This window comes from Boleophthalmus pectinirostris, unplaced genomic scaffold, assembly GCF_026225935.1.
Source record: "Boleophthalmus pectinirostris isolate CB_2022bp ecotype Guang Dong unplaced genomic scaffold, ASM2622593v1 HiC_scaffold_23, whole genome shotgun sequence".
NCBI lineage: Eukaryota > Metazoa > Chordata > Actinopteri > Gobiiformes > Gobiidae > Boleophthalmus > Boleophthalmus pectinirostris.
This window is the reverse complement of record NW_026571207.1, coordinates 26,007,820-26,029,290: the sequence shown is the minus strand read 5'-3', so window position 1 is coordinate 26,029,290 and position 21,471 is coordinate 26,007,820. Positions and strand designations below refer to the sequence as shown.

At 41.3% G+C, this 21,471-nt stretch overlaps 1 protein-coding gene across 2 annotated transcripts in view; it reads left to right on the top strand.

Moving 5' to 3' along the window:
• Window positions 1-21,471, top strand: part of ebf1a (EBF transcription factor 1a) — an 87,173-nt gene that overhangs the window by 31,111 nt on the left and 34,591 nt on the right. For both annotated transcript variants that reach the window (XM_055159255.1, XM_055159256.1), the window contains exons 7-9: window positions 16,134-16,215; window positions 16,628-16,769; window positions 20,733-20,863. In XM_055159255.1, the coding sequence (XP_055015230.1) occupies window positions 16,134-16,215; window positions 16,628-16,769; window positions 20,733-20,863 (355 nt within the window). The remainder of the gene's footprint in view (window positions 1-16,133; window positions 16,216-16,627; window positions 16,770-20,732; window positions 20,864-21,471) is intronic.

Genomic DNA, 21,471 nt, shown 5'->3' with positions numbered 1-21,471 from the left:
ACTTCCAAACTTACAGACAACCACGTTCAGTCCAATTCTCGTCTCTATTGAAATAATGAGAAACAGTGCGGAAACTAGACAAAGAAAATAAAAAGCGTAGTGTTTTGCAGAGAGAGTGGCCATCGTACATCAGTCTGTAGCAGCATGGTGTCCTCCATCTCCATCTTTCTGGTTATTTTTACCAAAGAGCTGTGTCTTTGATCACCGCAACATCACAGAGGAGGAGACAGGCACGCAGACACGGAGAGGGGGTTAATATTGGAACACAATTGACGGCTTGTCACTTTGAGCTTCCAGGCACCACAACATCGCGCTGCAGTGGTTAGCTATAGCTCGAGGAGGGACTGCACGCACCTTCCAGAGCTTTTTGTGTGCTAAATAAATAACAAGGGACCATGTAAATTGGTGTTTTCCTAGAGAGTGCGGCCACGTCTGGGATGTATTTTTCATGTCAAGACGTTTTAGAGTGGTTTAGCTGTGTGAATGGATGGTAATGAATTTAATCTTGTTTCAAGTGTAAACAGACAGATGAACACAGGCAGAAATGTTAAGTCGTGTTCACCTGACCAAGGACACTCCACTGGCTATGTTAAATGCACACCAAAAATCTGATCATTATCTGATTTCTGGAGTTATCAGATTATTGAAATGTCAAGAGTAATATGATTTCTCACTAACTGTTCACACCTGTGCAGGTTTTGACAGAAAATCCATAGTGCTTTGTCTTCCAAATACAAGTTACTTTAAACATTCATTGATTGCTGTTTTTGATGACATTTCTTTTGTGCAGGTTAACACACAGCAAAAAATCTGTTCTAATTATTGGGTTATCTGATTACTGATATACTAAATATATCATTGACTTATCTATTATCACAGTTATACTAAGAGCCAATGGTTAGGCTTAACAGTTCTATATTTCACAAAATTGACTCTTGTGAGCTTTAAGCCACATTAGAATTTACTGCATCCAAAACATAACATGAGTTGATTTTTGTTTGATTCACACATGTCTCAATAATCTTTTAATAATTAGTCTAATTAATCAGTCTATATGTCCAAATCTCAAAATGAATTGTTCTGCCTCAAGTTAACAGCTACTTTAGTTCAGTACAACAATTCCAGGGCTGAAATGATCGAAATTAATGTAGTGAAGGCGTATTACCACATGACATCACAAGGTGGAACAGTGTTTTCTGTTTGAGAGAAGGATTCAGCCTAAATATGCAGGGTTTGTGTGTTAAACATGTGTGTGTGAATGAAACAAAAACAACTCCAGGTATGGGTTTGATGAGGAAACATTATAACATAGATCAAAAATATAACATAATACGGGCCCTTTAAATCTGTATAAAACACTTTCTATTGACTAAAATAAGTAAGTCTAGTCTGTTTTGTGTTTTAAGTATATAGTTAATGTTGCCTCTGAGCTATGAGGTTGAAGGTTCCATCCCCAGACCAGCAGGCTTCAGTCTTTCTAAGTGGAGTCTGCACATTGTCTGTGTGTTATTGTGGGCTGTCTCTATACTCCTCTGGATTTCCCCCACCAAAGGCATGCATGTGTTAGAATGGTCTGCTGGCTCCAAGTTTCCCCTTCTGAGTGAATGTGGGTAAATGCGTGCCTGTGAGATAAACAGAGGGGTCAGGGAGGGCATCTGGGGTAAAGTCAATCAATGAAAATGTAGACATGGTTTTCAAACCTAATTGTGATATTGTCAAAGTTTCAACAGCCAGTCAGATTATTTTTTACAAAACAAACAATCACATCAAAACATTGCTATGAGGTGATAGCGGTTAACTGGAATTATAAAGTTTCACTATGCAACTTTTCTGGTGGAGGGTCCATCAAATGCTTGTCTCCATGGAGATGCTACTATCTCTCCTAGAATGTTTCATTGTATGGCACTGCCCTTATCTATCTAGCATTTATTTCATTTGTGGCTAAAAATACCTTGATTAGCATACACTCTTAGTGTCAACAGAGTCGCCTCTTTACATACCTGTAACGTGGCCAAGTCGCATAACCTGCTTGTCTCCATGGAGATTTAATGCCATACTGTGGAACATTCCAGCCAAAGCAATAAATCTGACTGGAATAACAGAAAAGTTACACAATGCACCTTTAAATGGACTGGAGGACGTAGGTTTCATCACAATTATTATACCACTGAAATAGCACAACGACTACATATATATATGGGTTTTCAATAAAGAGGTTTGCAATTGTTTTCTAGTTTAAACTTGTTCAGTTGACTACTATAGAGCTGCTTCTTTAGTGTATCCACTATTGTCGACTGCCAAGGCCTCTGGAAGTGCTACTGTTAGCATATAACCTGCTATAACCACCCACAGTTTCATACACACACACGCACACACACATACGTACTGTGACTGTCTGATCTCAGGTCTCGCTCTGACAAGCCTCCCGTGTTGACTAGATTTGTTTTTTGTCGCGTTTGCTTCTGGTAAACACTTGCCTTTCAAAACATGACGCTCCCACTACCTCTGTCAGACCTGGCTGTCACCACACTCCCCTCATGCACTGCACAATGACTATGACACAGGTGGAGACAGTGGCAGAGGTACAATATATGTAGTAAGAGAGATATGGATACACTTGCTGCAAAGAAAGAAGAAAAACAGATATAGGATTATGATACTATCAGTACTATGAATACAGATGCATTGATCAGGTACTTGTATTGGATACCGGTGCCAATACTGAAAAATCTGCTGGATGAAATATCGTCTGCCAAATATCGGTTCAGTCAGTATCCTATTTGGACATATAAATCGATGTAATAAGACAATTCACTGGTCGTCGTTGGCCCAGAACGTCTCATAATGTTTGAATGTTATATACAAAGAGATAAATAACAGCTACATAACATATCTGAATCAGTTTTGTCTTGTTTTATTTTAGTTTTAAGGAAATATATGCTATTTTCAGTCCCTAAAGCTGTAGTATTGGAATCGATAGCTGAATTGAAAAAGCTGGATCAGTGCAACAAATATTAGTTTTCAAAATAAAACAAACAGTTATGGGATCTTATGATTTGTGATCAACTAGAAAGAGCATTTCACTAGAAGCTTTAAATCAGTTATCCTCAACATGTCTAGCATAGAGATCTACTTTGAAGCTATGACAACCTACAACCATATTCAATAAAGACCATTATTGTAAAACATTTTTGCAGTTTGACCCAGTGTATACTCTTGCACAGAGTTCTTCTTATTAAAAATATAATATAGGCCAACTACTTAATAAGTTAAAGGCCTGTGACTTTTTGGCTCTGACCCATCTGTTGAGTTAATCATTGGCGATATAGACATGTCTCAGATCTGTTCATTGCATTCTTAAAATTCATAGCATTTCTTAAACCTGTCAAAGCCTTTTCCACAGTACAGCACAGCTTAAATACTGGAGCTGATATAATGAGTCTTTATGGACAAAATTTGCATAGACTTCATGGCACATTTTCTAGTCTACCCCAAGTCTCCCCATTGAATACTCCTTTGACTAAAGAAACAAAATGAAAGCAGGTTGATTGAGGCGAAACAAGGAAGGTTGTTTTTTCATATTTCCTGTTTCAATAATTAATATGCATGAGTTTTATGGCCGCTTAAGATGCGATCAATTATTCATTAACAGCATGTTAATTGCATCCACATTCGTGAATATTTAACCAAACACTAAATCAGTGGGGTCGAATAAGCAGCAATATGGACATTTTATAAGCTTTGCCAAAATTAGGTTAGGCTTTAATGAAAACCGGGGAGAACAGATTGAAAAAGGGACAAATGTGAGGAAAATAATGAAGGGAATGAAAAATGCGGTAGATGAAATAAGGAGTTTGAAGCATGTGTTTAGAAAGCAAAGGCATACATAGTGAGGGTTTCTTAGGCTGTTATGTGTAACCTAATGCATTTTAACTTGTCCTTGTAGATAAAACAATAACAATCATTAATGTTTTAAAATGATACATAATTATTATGCTAAGCTAATACACTGCACTGGCAGCGTATTAAGTAGAGTTTACAAAATTGTATTTGTGCACCAAGGTATTCACACCAAAGAATGCAAATGTTACACTTTTCTATTTTTATAACCAACATCATTGTCTCTAAGGTAGTCATGTGCATTTTGATTAGTATAATATATTTAACCACTATTTATGATAACTTATTTATATAGTACTTTTGCCCCCAATGCCTTTACTGATGCACTGATCCTTTATCCATGCTTGGAATGAGCATGGTCAACAGTGACTGCCCATCCCCCAGCTGTGGAACTAAATTTTGCTGATAGACTTTTTTTAAAATAAATAAATAAATAAGAGTCTGAAAGCATGCTTATAATTGCTAATCAGCTATGTGCCAACTAATGACCACAAGACCTATAATTTTATTTTAAATCTCTTTCTAAAATGTTATAAACCACTAAGTTATTAAAGCATTTCGCAGAATCTTGTGTTATAAATGTGCTTTTTGGACTTTAAAGAACTGCATTATGAGCATTAGTTATCACATAGCTGGTTAGTCATTAAAACTTTTAATATTTTAATCTTTCCATACCTCTGGTAAAAATGTATGTAAAATTTGCTTCTTGAACTAGAGCGGACAGGACTGCTGAGCTCTATAAAGAGCACACTGTTACACCCTGTGGCTCTATTTATTCTTTACACATCAGAATATTACCAAAGTTGTGGGGTTAAAATGACAATGTATTATAATGGACATCACCTTAGCCTTTATGCCTGCTTTGTCTCCATATTTCTTTCAATAAACTTGCAGCTATAATCTCCCCATCTGCACTGTAAAAGCCAGTTCTCCTTTTTCCCCATACTCAGTGAGAAAGGGACTGCAGACTCCTTTGTCCTGGGTCTTTATGTGTGTGTGTCCCAGCCGCTCTTGTTTGTGAGCTGCTCGCTGTCTGGACGTTGACATTTCTCCGCGTGGATAACCATCGCGCCCTCTGTCCCTCTGTCCCACCAGCCGTGACGGGGGCTAATGTCACCTGTCACTCTCCAAATCCTGCGTACAACCACTGGACCCCCCGTATTTTAAAGCACTACCACCAGCACTACAGTACTGCCAGTGATGGAGACAGTGCAGGAAATGTGAGCTTGTACTGTTACATGGAGGAAAAGTACAGTATAAGGTACAACTAATAAGTAAAAGTAGAAAATATATTTATTTTGTTATTAAATTAAATCCAACAGCTCAGGCAAAATGTATTAATACTAGACATCAGATATGATATAAATTTGTTAAACTTCTTTAGCCAATCAGTCAATGGTGCCCAAAATTTGTATTAATCAACTAATCATTTTAGCCATTAGCTGTTCCACATATCTGACTTTATTTGATAAGTTTTGGAACATTAGTAAGGCAATAAGAACTAGGTGGCGGCCCCTGCACCTTTAAATGACAGTCAACAATATAAATATAACTAATATTGCCTCTAGAATTACCACTAAAAGACCCCAATTGCTCTCCCAGACTGAAACCCCACCCCCTGGACCTCACCTGGAAGACAAAAGCCTGATTTCTTCTCCTCCAAATACCTCATATAACTCCATAACCGGCTGCTCTTTACCGCCTCATATCCAAATGGCAGCCCCGCCTCTGCTTAGCCTTACATTTGCCCTCTCGAAATATGGAACTGGGGAGAAGACATTACATGGGGAACAGGGAGAAAGTCAAAAGGGGTTGCGAGTTGACTTTTTGCCGTGGGACCCCTTATTTTAGAGCCTGTTTTCAATTACAGCGCTGGCCCCGGTGCGGAGGCTGGAGGTTTATGCGTTATATGGGAATGTAATTGACTATAACTGCCCTCTTAACATTAACCAGGTGTACCAGGCTGAGTGTGTGAGATTAGGCCCCGGGTCCTGGCTGGCTCTATAATGTGTGCGGACCCACTAGGAGCTTGTTGATGTATTTATACGCTGCTTCGGTGAGGCGCTTGCCCATTAGCACTGCGTTTCAATCGGGAATGTGAGTTTTCCTGTCCAGTGCATCGCGCGTTGGCCGCTTGGAGTAAATAAGGGAGTGAAAAAGGTGAAAAGGAAAAGACACAGGATACAGATACAGGCCGCTTCAAGGGGGTCCGACTTTTACAAGGACAAAGTCAAAAATGGGCTCCATTCACTAGGGTTGACATGCTGTGATTTGTATGTATAGTGCTGTGCAGCCTGCGGGGCACATACCCAGGGGCTATCACAGACACCCAGGCCCAGGCAGGGGTGCACAGTCGGGGAGAAGAGGGGAGGGCAGGGAGGGTGGTAGTGTGTGTGAGATGGAGAGAAGCAAGCATCAACAGGCTGTCAATCAAACTCCGGCCACAGCCTGTCAGTCTGGGATGGGGAGCGTCCGGGCGGGAATGGGACTCCCTGGGACCCCTGGAGGAGGCGGGGGTGGCGGAGGTGTCAGTCCATCGCCGGCTTGATTTGATATTTGATACGGAGCATGTGGCATTTGAATGCAAATCTATTTTGATTGTCCCACCATCTGATAGGGTTAAGAGGAATCTATAGGGGATATGCGTTTATATGTGTCTGAGTGCGCTTGGCTGCTTAGAGACCCAAACGTCCCCAAATAGGCCTGCATATTACCCACCAATTCACTTGCATTAGGTTTGATTTGTCTCACAGCGTATAAACATAATCATATAAATGTAAATATATACACTGCGACAATGAACTGGCCCAATATGGCTAAAATAGATTAAACCACAATTGTCGGAGGTGGGCTGGTGCGTAGACCTTTATAGAGCTTTGTGCTGATAACATTAGTTTGAAAGCCAAAGCTGCCACAGTGGATGGACAAACAGGCGAATATAGACAGATAAATCTAGTAATACTGCGGTATATGGAAATGTGAGGCTCAGTTCGCTCCCAATTAGAACAGTGACTTCTGAAATGCCATAATACCCATTAATTAACCGGCTGCTATTTTCCCAGTGATTTGGCTAATTAGTCTGCAAGGCTCTACACTCTATCTAGGCCATTATTATTGGGTTTTAGCCATGCAAACATGCTCACATCTACACACAAGGGCTGGGGATGCTGTGCCAACATGCGTCTACTTACCGTGTATATACATATTGTATTATACAGAAACAATCTCTCCCACCACATCACAGTGACCCTGATTTAAGTGACACTATTAAATGCTTCAGCACCTATGAGCACCTATGTTAATTGTGGCGAGATGGGAACAGACTGAGGCTGTACTCTATATACTATGCATTTATAAGTGGATAGTAATGTTACTCAGATACATACTTCATGGAAAAATAGTATGTTTCCATGCAAAATAAAATAAATATGCAAGTAGTCATATTTACCTCTAATAATGCTACTAACCCTAACCGTTGTGGTAACTGATGTCCTTACTTATGTCAATTGCTTTATACTGTTATATAATTTTAGTCTTCACAGTAGTATTTTACACAGTAGTATTTTACATAAGATTATGTTTAACTCAACAGAGCGGTCACTTTGACAGTAATTTGTCAATGCTTATTTGTTAATTATGCTTTGAGTAATTATTTAGAGAACTACATTTAACTTCTACAAGATAAGTATCAAAGGTAAAATTAAAAGTAACAATAATATATATCTTAATAATGACCAGTTTCAGATTGTTAATAGAAAAAGATAGTGCTTTGGTCTCTCTTGTACAGACTTGTGTGTAGGTGTTTTTATGTGTGTGTGTGTGTGTGTGTGTGTGTGTGTGTGTGTGTGTGTGTGTGTGTGTGTGCGTGTGTGTGTGTATGTGCGCTTGTGCATGTAGGTGTACTTGTGTGTATGTGTGTGTATGTGTGTGTGTGAGATCAGTGGACAGTCCATCAGTGTCTCCCGTTGGACAGGCAGGTCACTGACACAGAGAAACCTGTTCAATCACTTTTCTCTCTGTCAGGTAACACAAAGCTGTGATTGATCTGTTGCTCGCGTTACAAACTTGGTTTAGCGAAAAAAGCATATTTTCTAAGTTTATTAATTAGTCATTGTCATCAGTAGTTCTCCCCCCCAGCGGCTGCTGTTGGTCCACATCTCAGCTTGTGTCGTATGTTTGCATTCGCACTTCTCGCCGCCCGATGAACTTCATAAGTGTCCTATCACCACTTTAATCAAATTACTTATGAACCAAAATTGACAGTTTTCATTAATTATAAAGGATTATTCTAATTGCGATTCAAATTTATTCATTTAGAACAGACGGCATTCAGTAATGTTTCAGCAAATTTGCATATTAAATGGAGAGGTAGGTCATTAACTATGCAAATGTATGCATGATTCCTTATTTTGTGATTGGTGGGCCATATGTAGCAGGCTGGGGGTGTGCAGGTGAGGAATCTGGAAGGAGCTGTAATGTGTTTGATAAACACAGAGGGACACGAGGCCAAAACACACACAGACACATTCACACACACTTCCACACACACATCCACACACATGTTCACATACATATGCACACACAGCATTCACACACACATCCACACACTTCCACACACACATGTTCACACACACACATCCACACACACTTCCACACACTCACTGTGTACTGTTCACTCACTGTTGTGAGTCCCTCTCCAGGATCTATTTCTCTGTCTCTAACTGTCACACACTTCCAGCCTGGGCTTCCTTAGTCCTCCCTCTAGACCCATTGGAGGGAGCAACTTTTCACCTCAGAACAAACACACCACACTAATTAAGTTTCTGATTTCTGATCCTGCTGCATTTAGAAACATAACCTTGAGCCCGGTTATAGTTACAGTCATAGTTATGATTTAATACACTGCTTAAATGGAACAAAAAGAACGAACTTTTGCAAGCGGCACATTCATCCCCACAATGTATGGTGCTGGTCCCAGGTTGACACAATGCTCTTTATCAAGCTATATATAGTCAATGCATTATGCATTAAGTTTAACATGCGCTTAAATCAACACAGTTGAGTGTGAGTGTCTGAGTGTTGAACGGGCGAGCGGAGCGGTTAGGGTAAACGAGTGAGCGGAGGCGGTCACACACAGCCCGGGGCTGTGGCGGCGTCTCCCGCTCTGATGACAGGGCCATTATTCAGCGGTCAGTCCCACGAGGGCGGGCTCTGGACAGGGGCAGCCGAGCGTCCTAGCATGGCAGGACAGAGGAGAGGTGAGAGGGACCAGGACCCTTCATTAGAGGGGCCTGGAGCGCTCCCTCTCTCTCCTCACGCTCGCTCAGCCTCACTCAGATTAATGGGCCCGGCCCGACAGAGGAAGTGTTTCAATCAGCACCGCCTGCCAAGCCTGTCCATCACAGAGACAGCCCCTTATTCATCACGGCTTTGATTCGCACACTCATTCACACATGTTTATTGGCTTACATAGTCCTGTGACCACAGGTCCTGATATCATCAGTCCTAGACTTGTACTAACACTCTGTTTCCCACCGCGGTTCCTCTGCAGCCACAGGGAGTTCTGCTGTCTTTCAATGCGCTCTGCACTATATCTCAGTTGAATTTTGAATGATCCTTTTCGGATGAAATGGATGAAACACAATTGGTTAAGTGTCTCTGGGACTTCTGTCCCCAAGCTGGGACTGTATCTCTGGCTCCGGGGAAAGCCTGGGACGATCGCTCCCTGGTGGGACTGTCCCAGAGCGGGGAAGGCACAGTGAGGATCCCCCTGACCCACTGTCTTTCTCCTCCTGGGTCCATTTGTTCTGAGAAATATTAACGACGGGGCAATTTCAGCTGACATGACATGCACACACTGGCCAGATACAAGGAGAGGACGGGACGATGCTCCGAGTGGAATGGAAATGAATTTTTCAGCGGCGTGAGATGTTCTTTTTAAATAAATCATGACACTTAAGATAGACATGAGGGCAATATAGAGGTGCACGCTGCTACTTTAAGGAGTGGCACTCTAAAGGAATGAAGTGAGCTGTATTTGTGCTCATATTTCTATTGATCTGTCCAAAGTGTAAAGTGGGCCACAGCACTGTTACAGCAGTGTGTTGGAGCCCGCTGTCCGGGGCTCGGGGCCAGGCCCAGAGACAGACCTGCTTCTGGATTATTAATGTCCCCCCCTGTGGAGACAGACCCCTCCCCCACACTGTGCCCCACTACACCCCTGGGGTCAGCCGGCATGGCTCCTGGTGCAAGGCCCTGCTCATAAATCTCCCTAAATGAGTGTGCGTGTGTCTGTGTTTGAGTGTGCGTGAGTGTGTGTGTGTGTGTGTGTGTGTGAGAAAGTGTGTCTGCGCTCCGGCCTTAAACATAGACTTTGGGCAGAGAGACAGGTCACCAGAAAAAACAGGGCAGTCAGAGTGTCAGCGATGCATGGAGAAAAGACCGAAAGAAAAGAAGCACAAGGGGAAAAATACACAAACACAAGACGAGGGAGATATTTGATTCTGAGAAAGCGGTGGACTTCACTTTAAGTTTACCCAACTATTTATCACTCGATTTGAACTGAAGAAACTTGTATTTGCCGACAAATCTCCCCACTTAATTTACAGCTCCCCTGACCGGGTTAACATTGACTTCCTGAACAAATCTTGATGCTTAATTGCTTAAGCGAGAGATCCTCCATTCCTCTACCTGCCGTGATTAGTTCAGCATGTCCCACGGTGGTAACAGGCCGGGAAGTGCTGTTGTGTCACTTAGTTAACCCCCAAGACAAATGGCTCCCCTCCAGAGCACAGTGAATTACACACCTCATGAAGCATATTAGGAGCCAGACACTGGGCTTTTCTTCAGAGATCATCTCTGTGGCAGGATGGATGAGGCACAGAGCAGAGGCCTGAGTTATGGCATCACCCGTTTTACTGCAGCGCTAGGGACACAGAGCAGAGCTGTCAGAGGAGGGAAAGTAAAACAGAAAAAACACAAGTTAAACAAAAGGCTGTGAAGAAGAATAAACTGCAAGCATCTAGTGAGACAATGCACAACGCTGAAGTTATCAGCACAAGATCTGACAAGGAAAAGTACTCTTTACCTCATTTGTGGCTAATGTTGGAAAATTATTAGAAAATATAACAGAATTGTCCCTCGGAGGCTTCCTTGCTGTTAGCTAATCGCTTAGACAATCTTTATCACCAGTGTAATAATATTTAGATGCTACAGGGATTACTTAAAAGTTGCTCTAATTGCTTTCCTTGTTTTTGTTTTTTATGGGCAGAGGGTGATTTTGTGTTTAATTGCTCCAAAGTGACAAATAAGGCCCGTTATGATATGATGAAAGTGTGAGATCATTAAATTACAATAGCCAGCCCTGCTCGTGTTTATTTGCTAGCTCCTTTTTTCCACTTTCACAAATTTATGCCACGAGGCTTGAAGAGGCCAAGCAGTTATTTACACAAATTCACTTCCACGGCCGTTCCAGGATTTGGGGGTAATTACGTGAGAGCAAAATGGTTTTATTTCATTTAATCCGGTCCGCGCAGCAATTTGCTCTGGTAATATTTGTATCTGTGAAGTGTACGCCGTAAAAACAGCTTGAAACCAGGCACAGAGTCGAATACAAACAAGATGGAGGGGGGCGATAATCAAAGGGAGGATCCATACAGGAGATGAAAACCATAACGGTAACGACCCAATGATGTTTTAAGGCATTTGGGTTCTGCTTGGGCGTGCAATATTTCAAAGCAATATATTGATTCCTGAAGGATATTTTTGAACCTTAAGAGGCTGCTGTGTGAGGATTATGAGCCACAACAACTAGACAGCACAAAGACTGAGCTGTATGATAAATTTACTTTGACATTCAAGAATATACACTAACAACTTTTTACAAACACGCTATAAGACTACAGGATGCAGTGCAATAAATGGGGACTTTCTGATGTTTTAGCTCTTTCATTATCTTGTTAAATGTCACGCCAAGGGTAAAACTTAACTTAATAGAATTGAGAAAAGAATACCCAAATATTTGGTTGAATACTTGTCCGTAGAAATGGAAGTATTCCTCAGATTAAAATGTACTAAGTGTATGATTTTCATTACTGATAGTAAATACTACTACTACTACTACTACTACTGCCACTCCTACTATTACTACTACTGCTGTTGCTACTACTATCAGTACTGCTGCTGCTGCTACTAATACTGCTACTACTACTACTACTACTACTACTACTACTACTACTACTACTACTTCTGTTACTACTACTACTGCTAATACTACTACTACTGCCACTCCTATTACTACTACTGCTGTTGCTACTGCTACTATTACTACTACAACAGCTATTACTACTACTACTACTACTACTACTACTACTGCTACTATTATTAATACTGCTACTAGTGCTGCTACTACTACTACTACTACTACTACTAGTACAACTGCTAGTACTACAACCACTACTGCTACTATTGCTACTGCTACTACTACTACTAATACTGCTACTACTACAACTACTACTCCTACTGCTGCTGCTACTATTGCTACTCAACTGCTCCTACTACTACTACTAGTTCTGCTACTACTAGTACTATGATAGTACTATGACTACTACAACTACTACTATTTCTACTACATTGTTACTTTTAATGCTGATATTAATAAATGTATGTCCTTATGTGTTTTTATGTTAATTATTTATAGAACATTTTACATTTTACACATCGCTTTAACCCACTATTACCTCCCTTAATTTCATTGTATCTGACCAATGCTGCATATTTGTTTATCTCATGTGATAATTACAGTTATTTAGGTAGGTCTCGATTCTGTCAGCTCAGTGGATTAATACATGTAACTGATTATAATGAGTGAAACAAGGCAAATAAGGGCATTATTTACAGTTGAGCCCTGCATGTGCTCATATTTACCGGTCAGCTGTCCATCACATTACCCATAAATCCTGTGATAATCTGCCTCCCCTCCTGCATATTAACGCACTGATCTGCCCCCCCTCCCCTCCCTACCCCAGCCCACTCTGTTGATCCATGCAAATGTGCCCCACTGCCTCCCTGCTCTAAGTGAGCAGAGCAGACAGGAGTTTTGTAGTTTCCATGTGGATGACTACAGACACCTTACATCTGCTTAATAATGAATCGGATGATGGGCCGTGAGGAAAGTGAAGGGGACACAGATACAAGCTCCAGAAAAAACTAAATCTCAGACCATTGCAACCTTTTAAGACAGAGTATGTTAAATTTCTTTGCATATCTAATACTTAATGAGCTCCTAAACCAGTAATAAAGACAGAAAAGTTATCTGTAATACTGATTTTGGGTGGTCTGAAGTTTTATTATCACTTATAATTTGTATAATAATGCATTACTTTTCCTTTTTCTATGTGTTTTTTTAAAGGTGTACCTACTTAAAGGCACATTGTGTCATTTTTCAGGTGGAGGGTCCATCACCTGCTTGTTTCTATGGATATATCATTGCTCTGCTTCAAATGCTCCACAATATAACATTAAACAGCTCTACTTTACATTTATTCAATTACATGTGGCTTTATTGCTCAAAAGTACCTAGAAAACCAAATATTCCGACTGTGAGTGGGGCTGCCTCTCCATAGATCTGACCTGTAACTTGTTCTGATTTGGTCTACATGACAATAGAAAGGGTTAATACCATACTCTGAAGCATTTTAGATAAAGCAATAACATCTTCATGGAGAAAAGCAGGTGGCAGATCCTCCAAGAGAAAAGTTACACAATGCACCATTAATAAAACATCTAAAGAAATATGGTATCCAAAAGTGACAGTTGCCTTTATTTTATTTTATTGTATTTTATTTTATTTTATTGCTATGGCTGACTTGTTAAAGCTCCCCATCTCTTCGAATAACTCTTTCTGTTACCTGGCCCAAACTCCATATTTAACCCACACATTTGGTCACCTCTGACTCCCCTGACCATTCACTTTCCCCTGCCCACTTATCCCTCCTCCTGTCTCTATTGTGATTATACCTCAGAGCTGGAGGAGTTCGAAAGACAGTGAACGGTTGCTATGAATTAAACAGAAGGTGCATGGAGGAAGGTGCTGCGTTTCGACAAGTGAATGTAGTCCACGGCTGCTCCCTGACCTCGGGTAGATACGAGAGTTAGGACCCTGGGCCTGTGGGGTCCAGTCCACACTGTAAAAAAAATCCATCTTTCTCTACTCCATGAATTATTGAGATATTGGCCTAGAGCTGCTAAAATATACAGGAGGGTGGGCAGTCGCTCCGATCGGATCTCACCAACTCTCAATCCTGGAGAATGTCTGTCTGTTACTGTCTGTCTTTCCAGCAAATTCCCCATCCACTCCCCATTTCTGTTTTCAAATTCCACTACTTAAACCTGCTGCTCTTTCACTAAGTCATTCGAACAGCCAGAATCTCAAGCCCTCTTTCAAACCATGAGCTGCTTTGATTTTCAAAGTTTGTGGGTTTTTTCTAACAGATTGTGGGAAAGTGAAGTTATAGCACACCTCAAACTTCCAAAATCAAAAATTGGCGATCAGTGTGTACATATAGCATGTGATTGAAGATACATCAGGACTTCTATCAATGAGATCAAGGCATGGTTTGATGTATCAGTATCGGTAAAATGTATCAATATATAGAGCCAGTATTTTTTTCTGCAGATATTTGTCCTGTTCTAGTGGAAACAGAAGAGCAATGAAGCTAAAGAGTTTGCTGTTACTACAAATTAACTTCATTGTGTGGGCCTTGCCATGGATTTTGAAATACTGACAGATCAAGTTATGACTAGTGTCGGATATCAGTATCGGTATTTCATCAAACCATGTCTACATGTAATATCCAAATTTTCTCAGTTACCATGATGTAAACTACAGCTCCTCACATTGTTTTCCATATAGTCTGGTCTTCACTGCTAATGAGCAATAGTATTGTCCTTAACCCTAACCACAGATGCTCAAAGAGAGACCAGAATAACATGAGAAAAATACATTTCATTATTCTCACCATAAGAGGCTTTTTTCTACTTCAAGAGCAGGTGTCTAGTGCTAACCAGCTGTCACACATTTAAACTGTTCGTGGATATATACGCAGCCCCTGTATTACATCAGATCCTTGTAATGTGCACAGCAGTCGTCCAGCCCTTGAAATGAGACACAACTCCACTCTGTCCATTCATCTTCCCTGTTGTTTTTTTCTTTCTTTTTTTAGATGAAGCAATTGTCCGAGGCATCGCTGCTTACTGTTTCTTTTGACATGGTGTGTGCGCGTGATTATATCTAAGGCTGCTGGCTGCAAACGCGCTGCCCAGTGCACAATTCTAGCCATAACAAATGAACAGAGAGGAGAAAATAAGACATATGAAAGAAAAGCTGAGCATAGGAGTGATTCTCTCTGTGGCTGCTGGAGATCTGTATTGTAAGCACTTTCAGCTGTCAGCACTTCTTTGAGCTCTCTCAAAGGCAGCAGGAGGAGGAAGAGGAGGAGGAGGGATATGTAGTAGTTTTATTTTCCTCCTTTAAGACCTCCTCTTTATTTGTACACAGGCTGTTTACTTCCCGCTTCATTTGATTCCTTGTGTTTGTTTTCAGAGACTTGCTGTGTGAATGGAGTAGAGTAGTTTGGAGCTAAAGAAGTTGTCAGCTTTTGGGGTGGGGATATTGGGAATAAATTGTCCCTCTTTTTGCTGCTTAGGCCTCTGACGCTCGCCCACCCCCCACCCCCCCACCCCCTTTCTCGCAGCCCTGACTCCCCCCCCAACCTTAACTCCTAACCCTCCCTCCTCCCCCTCTCATTAAGTATTGATGCGGGTAGCCATACTTGCCATCTCAGCCTATTAATAATGCATGGCAGGTGCTGTTGATGTGGTCTCTCACACTGAGATTGAGAGAGGCAGGAATGGCAACACAACGCCACTGCATCGGAGCTACAGCCCGATCTCTGTTACGTGGCGCTCGGGTGCAGCTGGGGAGGCGTCTGCTCGCTACACTTTATGGCTATGACAGTGGCAGTGAGATGAATATACAAGCTAGCATCTTACTCAATAACCCACAGCCTTTTTTACATAGAGAAAATGTATTTGATGGATGGTGGGCGTGCTTTGATTTGTTTTATTTGGTGTTTTTATTCCAGAAGACGCTGGTGCTCGTACTCATGCTGACAGCTGCCCTTTTACTAGCTCTGCTCATTTCTCATATCCTGTTTTTCTTTTGTGTCTCTCAGGTTCTTCCTCAAGTTCTTTCTCAAGTGTAACCAGAACTGCCTGAAGAACGCAGGGAACCCTCGAGACATGAGGCGTTTTCAGGTAACATAAATATAAGTCTTACTTCTCCACTCTCTCTGCTTTACCTGCCCTTTGTACAGTTTGCAGAGAAACACTACCTTTTGTACTATTTGTACATAATACATAAACATAATATTTTCAAGAGACATGAAATTCTGTCTGTCTCATAACACCTATGAAAATCACTATCCCACATCCCAATGCTCAAATGCATAAATTCATTCATAAAACTAGGGATTCCAAGGCTTTTATAAGTAGGGCTTACTATCATAAAGAATCATATATGTTAAAATTACATTTATTGAGTTAAAATTTCTATCCTCGGTCTAATATGCCAGCTGCCAACAAGGTTTACATTGCTGTTTGTTGTATTTTTGCATGACATTTGCCTCTATAACTTTCTGGTTACAATGATTCCCCCCTCTCCTCTCAGGTGGTTGTGTCGACTACGGTAAGCGTGGAGGGTCACGTCCTGGCCGTGTCCGACAACATGTTTGTGCACAACAATTCCAAACACGGGCGCAGGGCTCGGAGACTGGACCCCTCTGAAGGCACACCCTCGTACCTTGAACACGGTACGGAAAACCCTTATAATAAAAGAACAAACCCCGTGCACCAGCCTCTCCCTGCTCCCCAAGCCCTCTTTGTCTGATCATCCGTGCCCTCCCCTCTTTCCTGCTCCATGTCTGGCTCTCCTGTCTCCTGAGTATCCCGCTAAAACCTCCTCTTTCTCCCTTATCTGCCTCCTGCTACCTCTCAGATTCCCACTTCCCTCTCTTGTAGGGTTTCTAACTTGTGCTAAGAGATGCTGTAGTGTGTGTGTGCTAGCTCATTGTGCGTCCCTGGTGGCCTGCTCCCCTCAGGTCTGTGCCTCTAGGCCTCTGCTCTGGCTGGCATAAGCGCGATGTGTCTTATATGAGGTCTGTTCTGCTTAAAGCCAACACTAGCTTTATTTCCTTAGAGACAGGCTTTTATCCCAGAGCCTCGCATCACTCCCCATCCCTCCAGTTCTCCAACACACCCATACGCCGGAGATACACCCCCGCACGCTCACTCAGACCAAACCTTTAATACTTCATAATGACATGTGCACATGATTTAGGAGCCCGCACTGATTCCCAAGTCCCTAATCCAGTTATTTTCTCATTTCGATTTCCCAGACATTGAATAAGAGAAACATATTTTTTTACTATGAGGAGAGTCAACCTCAGGGATGATAATGACAGAAAAACTAAGCAGGGATTTACATGGCCGGTAGAAGATTACATTACGATTGAATGTTATGGTGAAGTCGCTCTAATGGCTATTCTCCAGAGGTAAAGCGGTCCAGTTGTCCCACAAAGGTCTCACAAGTGATTGAGTTCACAAAGACATATTTGAGGCATTATTGGAACTGCCATAACTGTGTCATTCTCTTACTATAGATATATTCACTCAAGTGCCCCAAAATCAAAACACTGCAGGCTTTTTATTGTATATTCCTTGGGGTTTGTCAACTTTCTCAGAGTTTCATTAAAGTGAAGTATTGGTCATAGGCACCATAATATCTGAACTCATGACCAGACAGTAATTTTGCCTTTTAGTATTGTTTATCAGTTTACATTTTTAGCTTTCTACCTCATCAAAAACATGCCTGAAAAGGTTTTAGATGTCATCCATGCGTGTTTGAGTATTTTAGTGAGCTCTCCCGGGCCCCATTCAAACCCTCCTTAGCTGTGAGATTCTGTGCAATGCTCAGCCCACAAGTCTACGTCACCCATGCTCCCACACAGCAATTCTCTATAAATATACAAAAACGTGATACAAGATTGTATACAGCAGGGGTGTCCAAACTTTTTTCATCAAGGGCCACATATCTAAACACAGACGAAACAGAGGGCCGATCGAGGGTCGTAGACTGATGCTTAATACAGGGAATAATTGAAATATGTGCAGGTTTAACACATTAGAATGATCCATCAGTCTTTATTCATGCTAAGATCCTTAAAACCAAACACTAAATATTAAATATGAGCTTTATCAAGGTAGATTTTCAAAAAACTTGCAGTAAAAAAATATTTTTTAATTGATGCAAGGTCATTTGGGCCAATTCACCTGGAAGTCTGAGAGCCAAGAAAAATTTGTCTGAGGCCCCCGGGCCATAGTTTGGACATGACTGGTATACAGCAACTTCATAATCCTGTTGCGATGTGGAGTAGTTTCATTAGCGGGATCCACAGTGATTGTGTTGCTCTGAAGGGGGAGTGTCTTAATGCTGGGAGCAAAGGGAAGGGGTCATCAGAGTGTCAGAAACTAAAATGAAACTTATTACACAGCTTAATACATTGTTCTTGGAGAATATAGCACTTTCAAAACAATAAAAGGTAGCGTAGTGATTTAAATATATTATGTTTTAGCAGTTTTAATACTGGTGCTCAATGTAACTTTTCTGGTGTAGGGTCCTTCAACTCATGGTCTTCTTTACTTAGATAAAATCAGCAAACATATCAGAGAGAGATGTGTTTGGGAATTTCCTCCTTATTCCTCTCATACTGAGGGCAGAGAGGGACCATGGGGGAAGGATGGGGTCAAATCAGAGGTGCAGCCTTGTTGACTGAACCTATAGAAGTAACTAAAACACATTAAAAAACAGTGGTTTTGTCTTATCCCACCTCGACTTGTCTCTTTACGAGTTTGTGCGCAGAATACACAAGTTTGGGGTCCCATATTATGCCTTTAATAGATGAGCAGCGTGCACGGCCGAACAGATGGCACGGAGGAACACCCCAAAGTATAATCCTATCACATGCATTCACGTTCCACCATCTGGTTAATCCACACACACATTATATCTGTGAAAAGGAGGCATCTTAGGCCATGATTACGGCCACAGATTGTTGCGCAGTGAACGCTGATCTCCGCGGGCTAAATATCACTACAGCTTGTTGGGGAAGGATCAACAGAACAGGGACTGAGGCACAGAGCAAAAGGCAAAAGCTTGTGGGGAAAAAAGTCAGCCTAGGCTAAAGTGGATTATGCCGCTTTAGTGAATTACAGCATGTCTGACAAGCTGCATATCTGTTAAGGAAAGGAGATTTAGCTGTATAAACATGTATTTTTTTCCCATTGCTGCTCTTTTCTTCAATCACATGTGGTAATCTGTCGGCTCATAAGGCCAAAAGAAAAGGTCAAACAGTGAGGTGAATAGCTGTTATTGAAAATTTGGTGTATTGTTGTTGAATCTATATCAGATCAGGCAAAGAGTATGTTTTGGAAGAAAATATTAAAATGTATTACAAATATACCTACAGCATGTTATTCCATGTGGTCATCAGGGAATTCTGAAGGCTTCACAACAATATAAGTATTATAGCACGATCTGAAAAAATAAGTAATTTGAATACAGGTTATTGGATGTCTAGATATTTCGAAGATAGTTTTCTTTAAGACTTATAAAAAAATACTACTGCCATTTTTACATTCAAATGTTTGTTTATTATTGTTTACAGCTTATTTGCTGTAGTAACAATTATGGACTTATGCTACATTCCAGTTGCGCTGGACTACTTGTGTGTTATGCAGTATTAACTCACAACGGTCCATTGGAATTCTCACTGACCGTGATATAAATCTATCTATCACAAGGGAGACAAGCAAGTTACAGCACTATGCTACATTGCTATTCCGATCTGTGGAGAGTTGTCCCTACTCACAGAAGGAATTTTTTTTTTTTTTTTTTTTTTTTTTAGAAATAGAAAGACCCTGTAAAGACTAAATACTAGATGGATATGTTTCAAGTCATACCATGGCAAAGCAATAACATTTGCATGGAGACAAGCAGGTGGCGGTTCCTCCACCAGAAAAGTTTTCGCAGTGCACCTTTAATAAGCCTGTATGTCTTCTGACAACCTCTTTGAAGTATATATAGTTTTATCTCATTGCATTAAAGGTTAGGTCATGGTTTTTTGGTCATGACTGGACAGATACACTTTAGATGTGAGTCAGTTGTCATCATAACTTGTCATCTGCACTTTAAACCTGTATTTTAGAGATGTCTTCTGGGCACCTCTATGAAGTATATGAAGTTTTATCTCATTGCGTTAAAGCTTAGGTGATTGTTTGTGGTAATGACTGGACAGATCATGTAGATGTGAGAAACAGCTGAGCAGGAGCTAAGTGCTTGTGTGTAATGACGGTTGTGAATGCAGAGGGCACACCCACAGTTGGCAGTGTGGTGCTCCCCGGTCACATGCCCTTTGATCAGACACTCAGCACACCTGACATTTACACGCCCGCACGCCTCGCCACGTGTCGTAAAACAAGCGCACCGCACTGCCCTCACTCACGGGGCAGGGGTGATGTTTAATAACGGGCTCAGTATAATCACTCTGATTAGTATTCCTCGCTCGGGCCCCGACCCTTGGGAGCCGAGCGGAGAGGTGATGTGTGTCTAATGTATGTGTGTGAAGTGATGGCAGAAAACGTCCATGTTACCAACCTTTATGGGCTGTCATAAGGATAGTAAGGGTCTAATCTATTGTGACTGTGAATCTTTGCAGCAACCCCCAGCATTAAAGCCATCAGCCCCAGTGAAGGCTGGACCACCGGGGGCGCAACGGTCATCATCATTGGGGACAACTTCTTCGACGGCCTGCAAGTCATCTTCGGAACCATGCTGGTCTGGAGTGAGGTTAGTCATGTTAATGGCCTTTTTAATAGGATTGTATGGATCAGTTGGACATAAATTTCAGGCCATATACAGACTGTAGATAGAGCCGCCTCCCATCCTGAGCCGAGATATAGCAATAGCTGGTCAATGGTTACCTATTGGCCCCTGCTAATGAGTGTTTGCAGGACAGCTTGTGTAAGATAAGTTACAATATTAAGTGAGTTATGGAGATGTTTAGAGATAGGCGATGTCCTCTATGGGTAATTTTTAAGGATTTACACCCACTGCAACGCTGAAACTCCTGCTCCTGTTGAATGTAGTATATCTTGGATAATATCTGCTGTAACTATTAAGTAAAATATATAGTTATATGAGATGGTAATAGCTACATATTTTAATCATTTTATGGTGATGATTATCTTAAAGGTTTCTTAGGCAGTTGTCTTTTAGTGGTGCATATATAATGTTGACACTAAAAATATCTTTGAGCACAGGCTTATAATAGTTATACCTGCAGATCTCAAACCTGATACAAGCACAGTAAAATGGATGTTTCTTAGTATTATTAGTTTTCTTATTGAATGTCTCAGTACGGTTCAGTAGGCTGCTATCAGTGTTTTCCAGGTGTA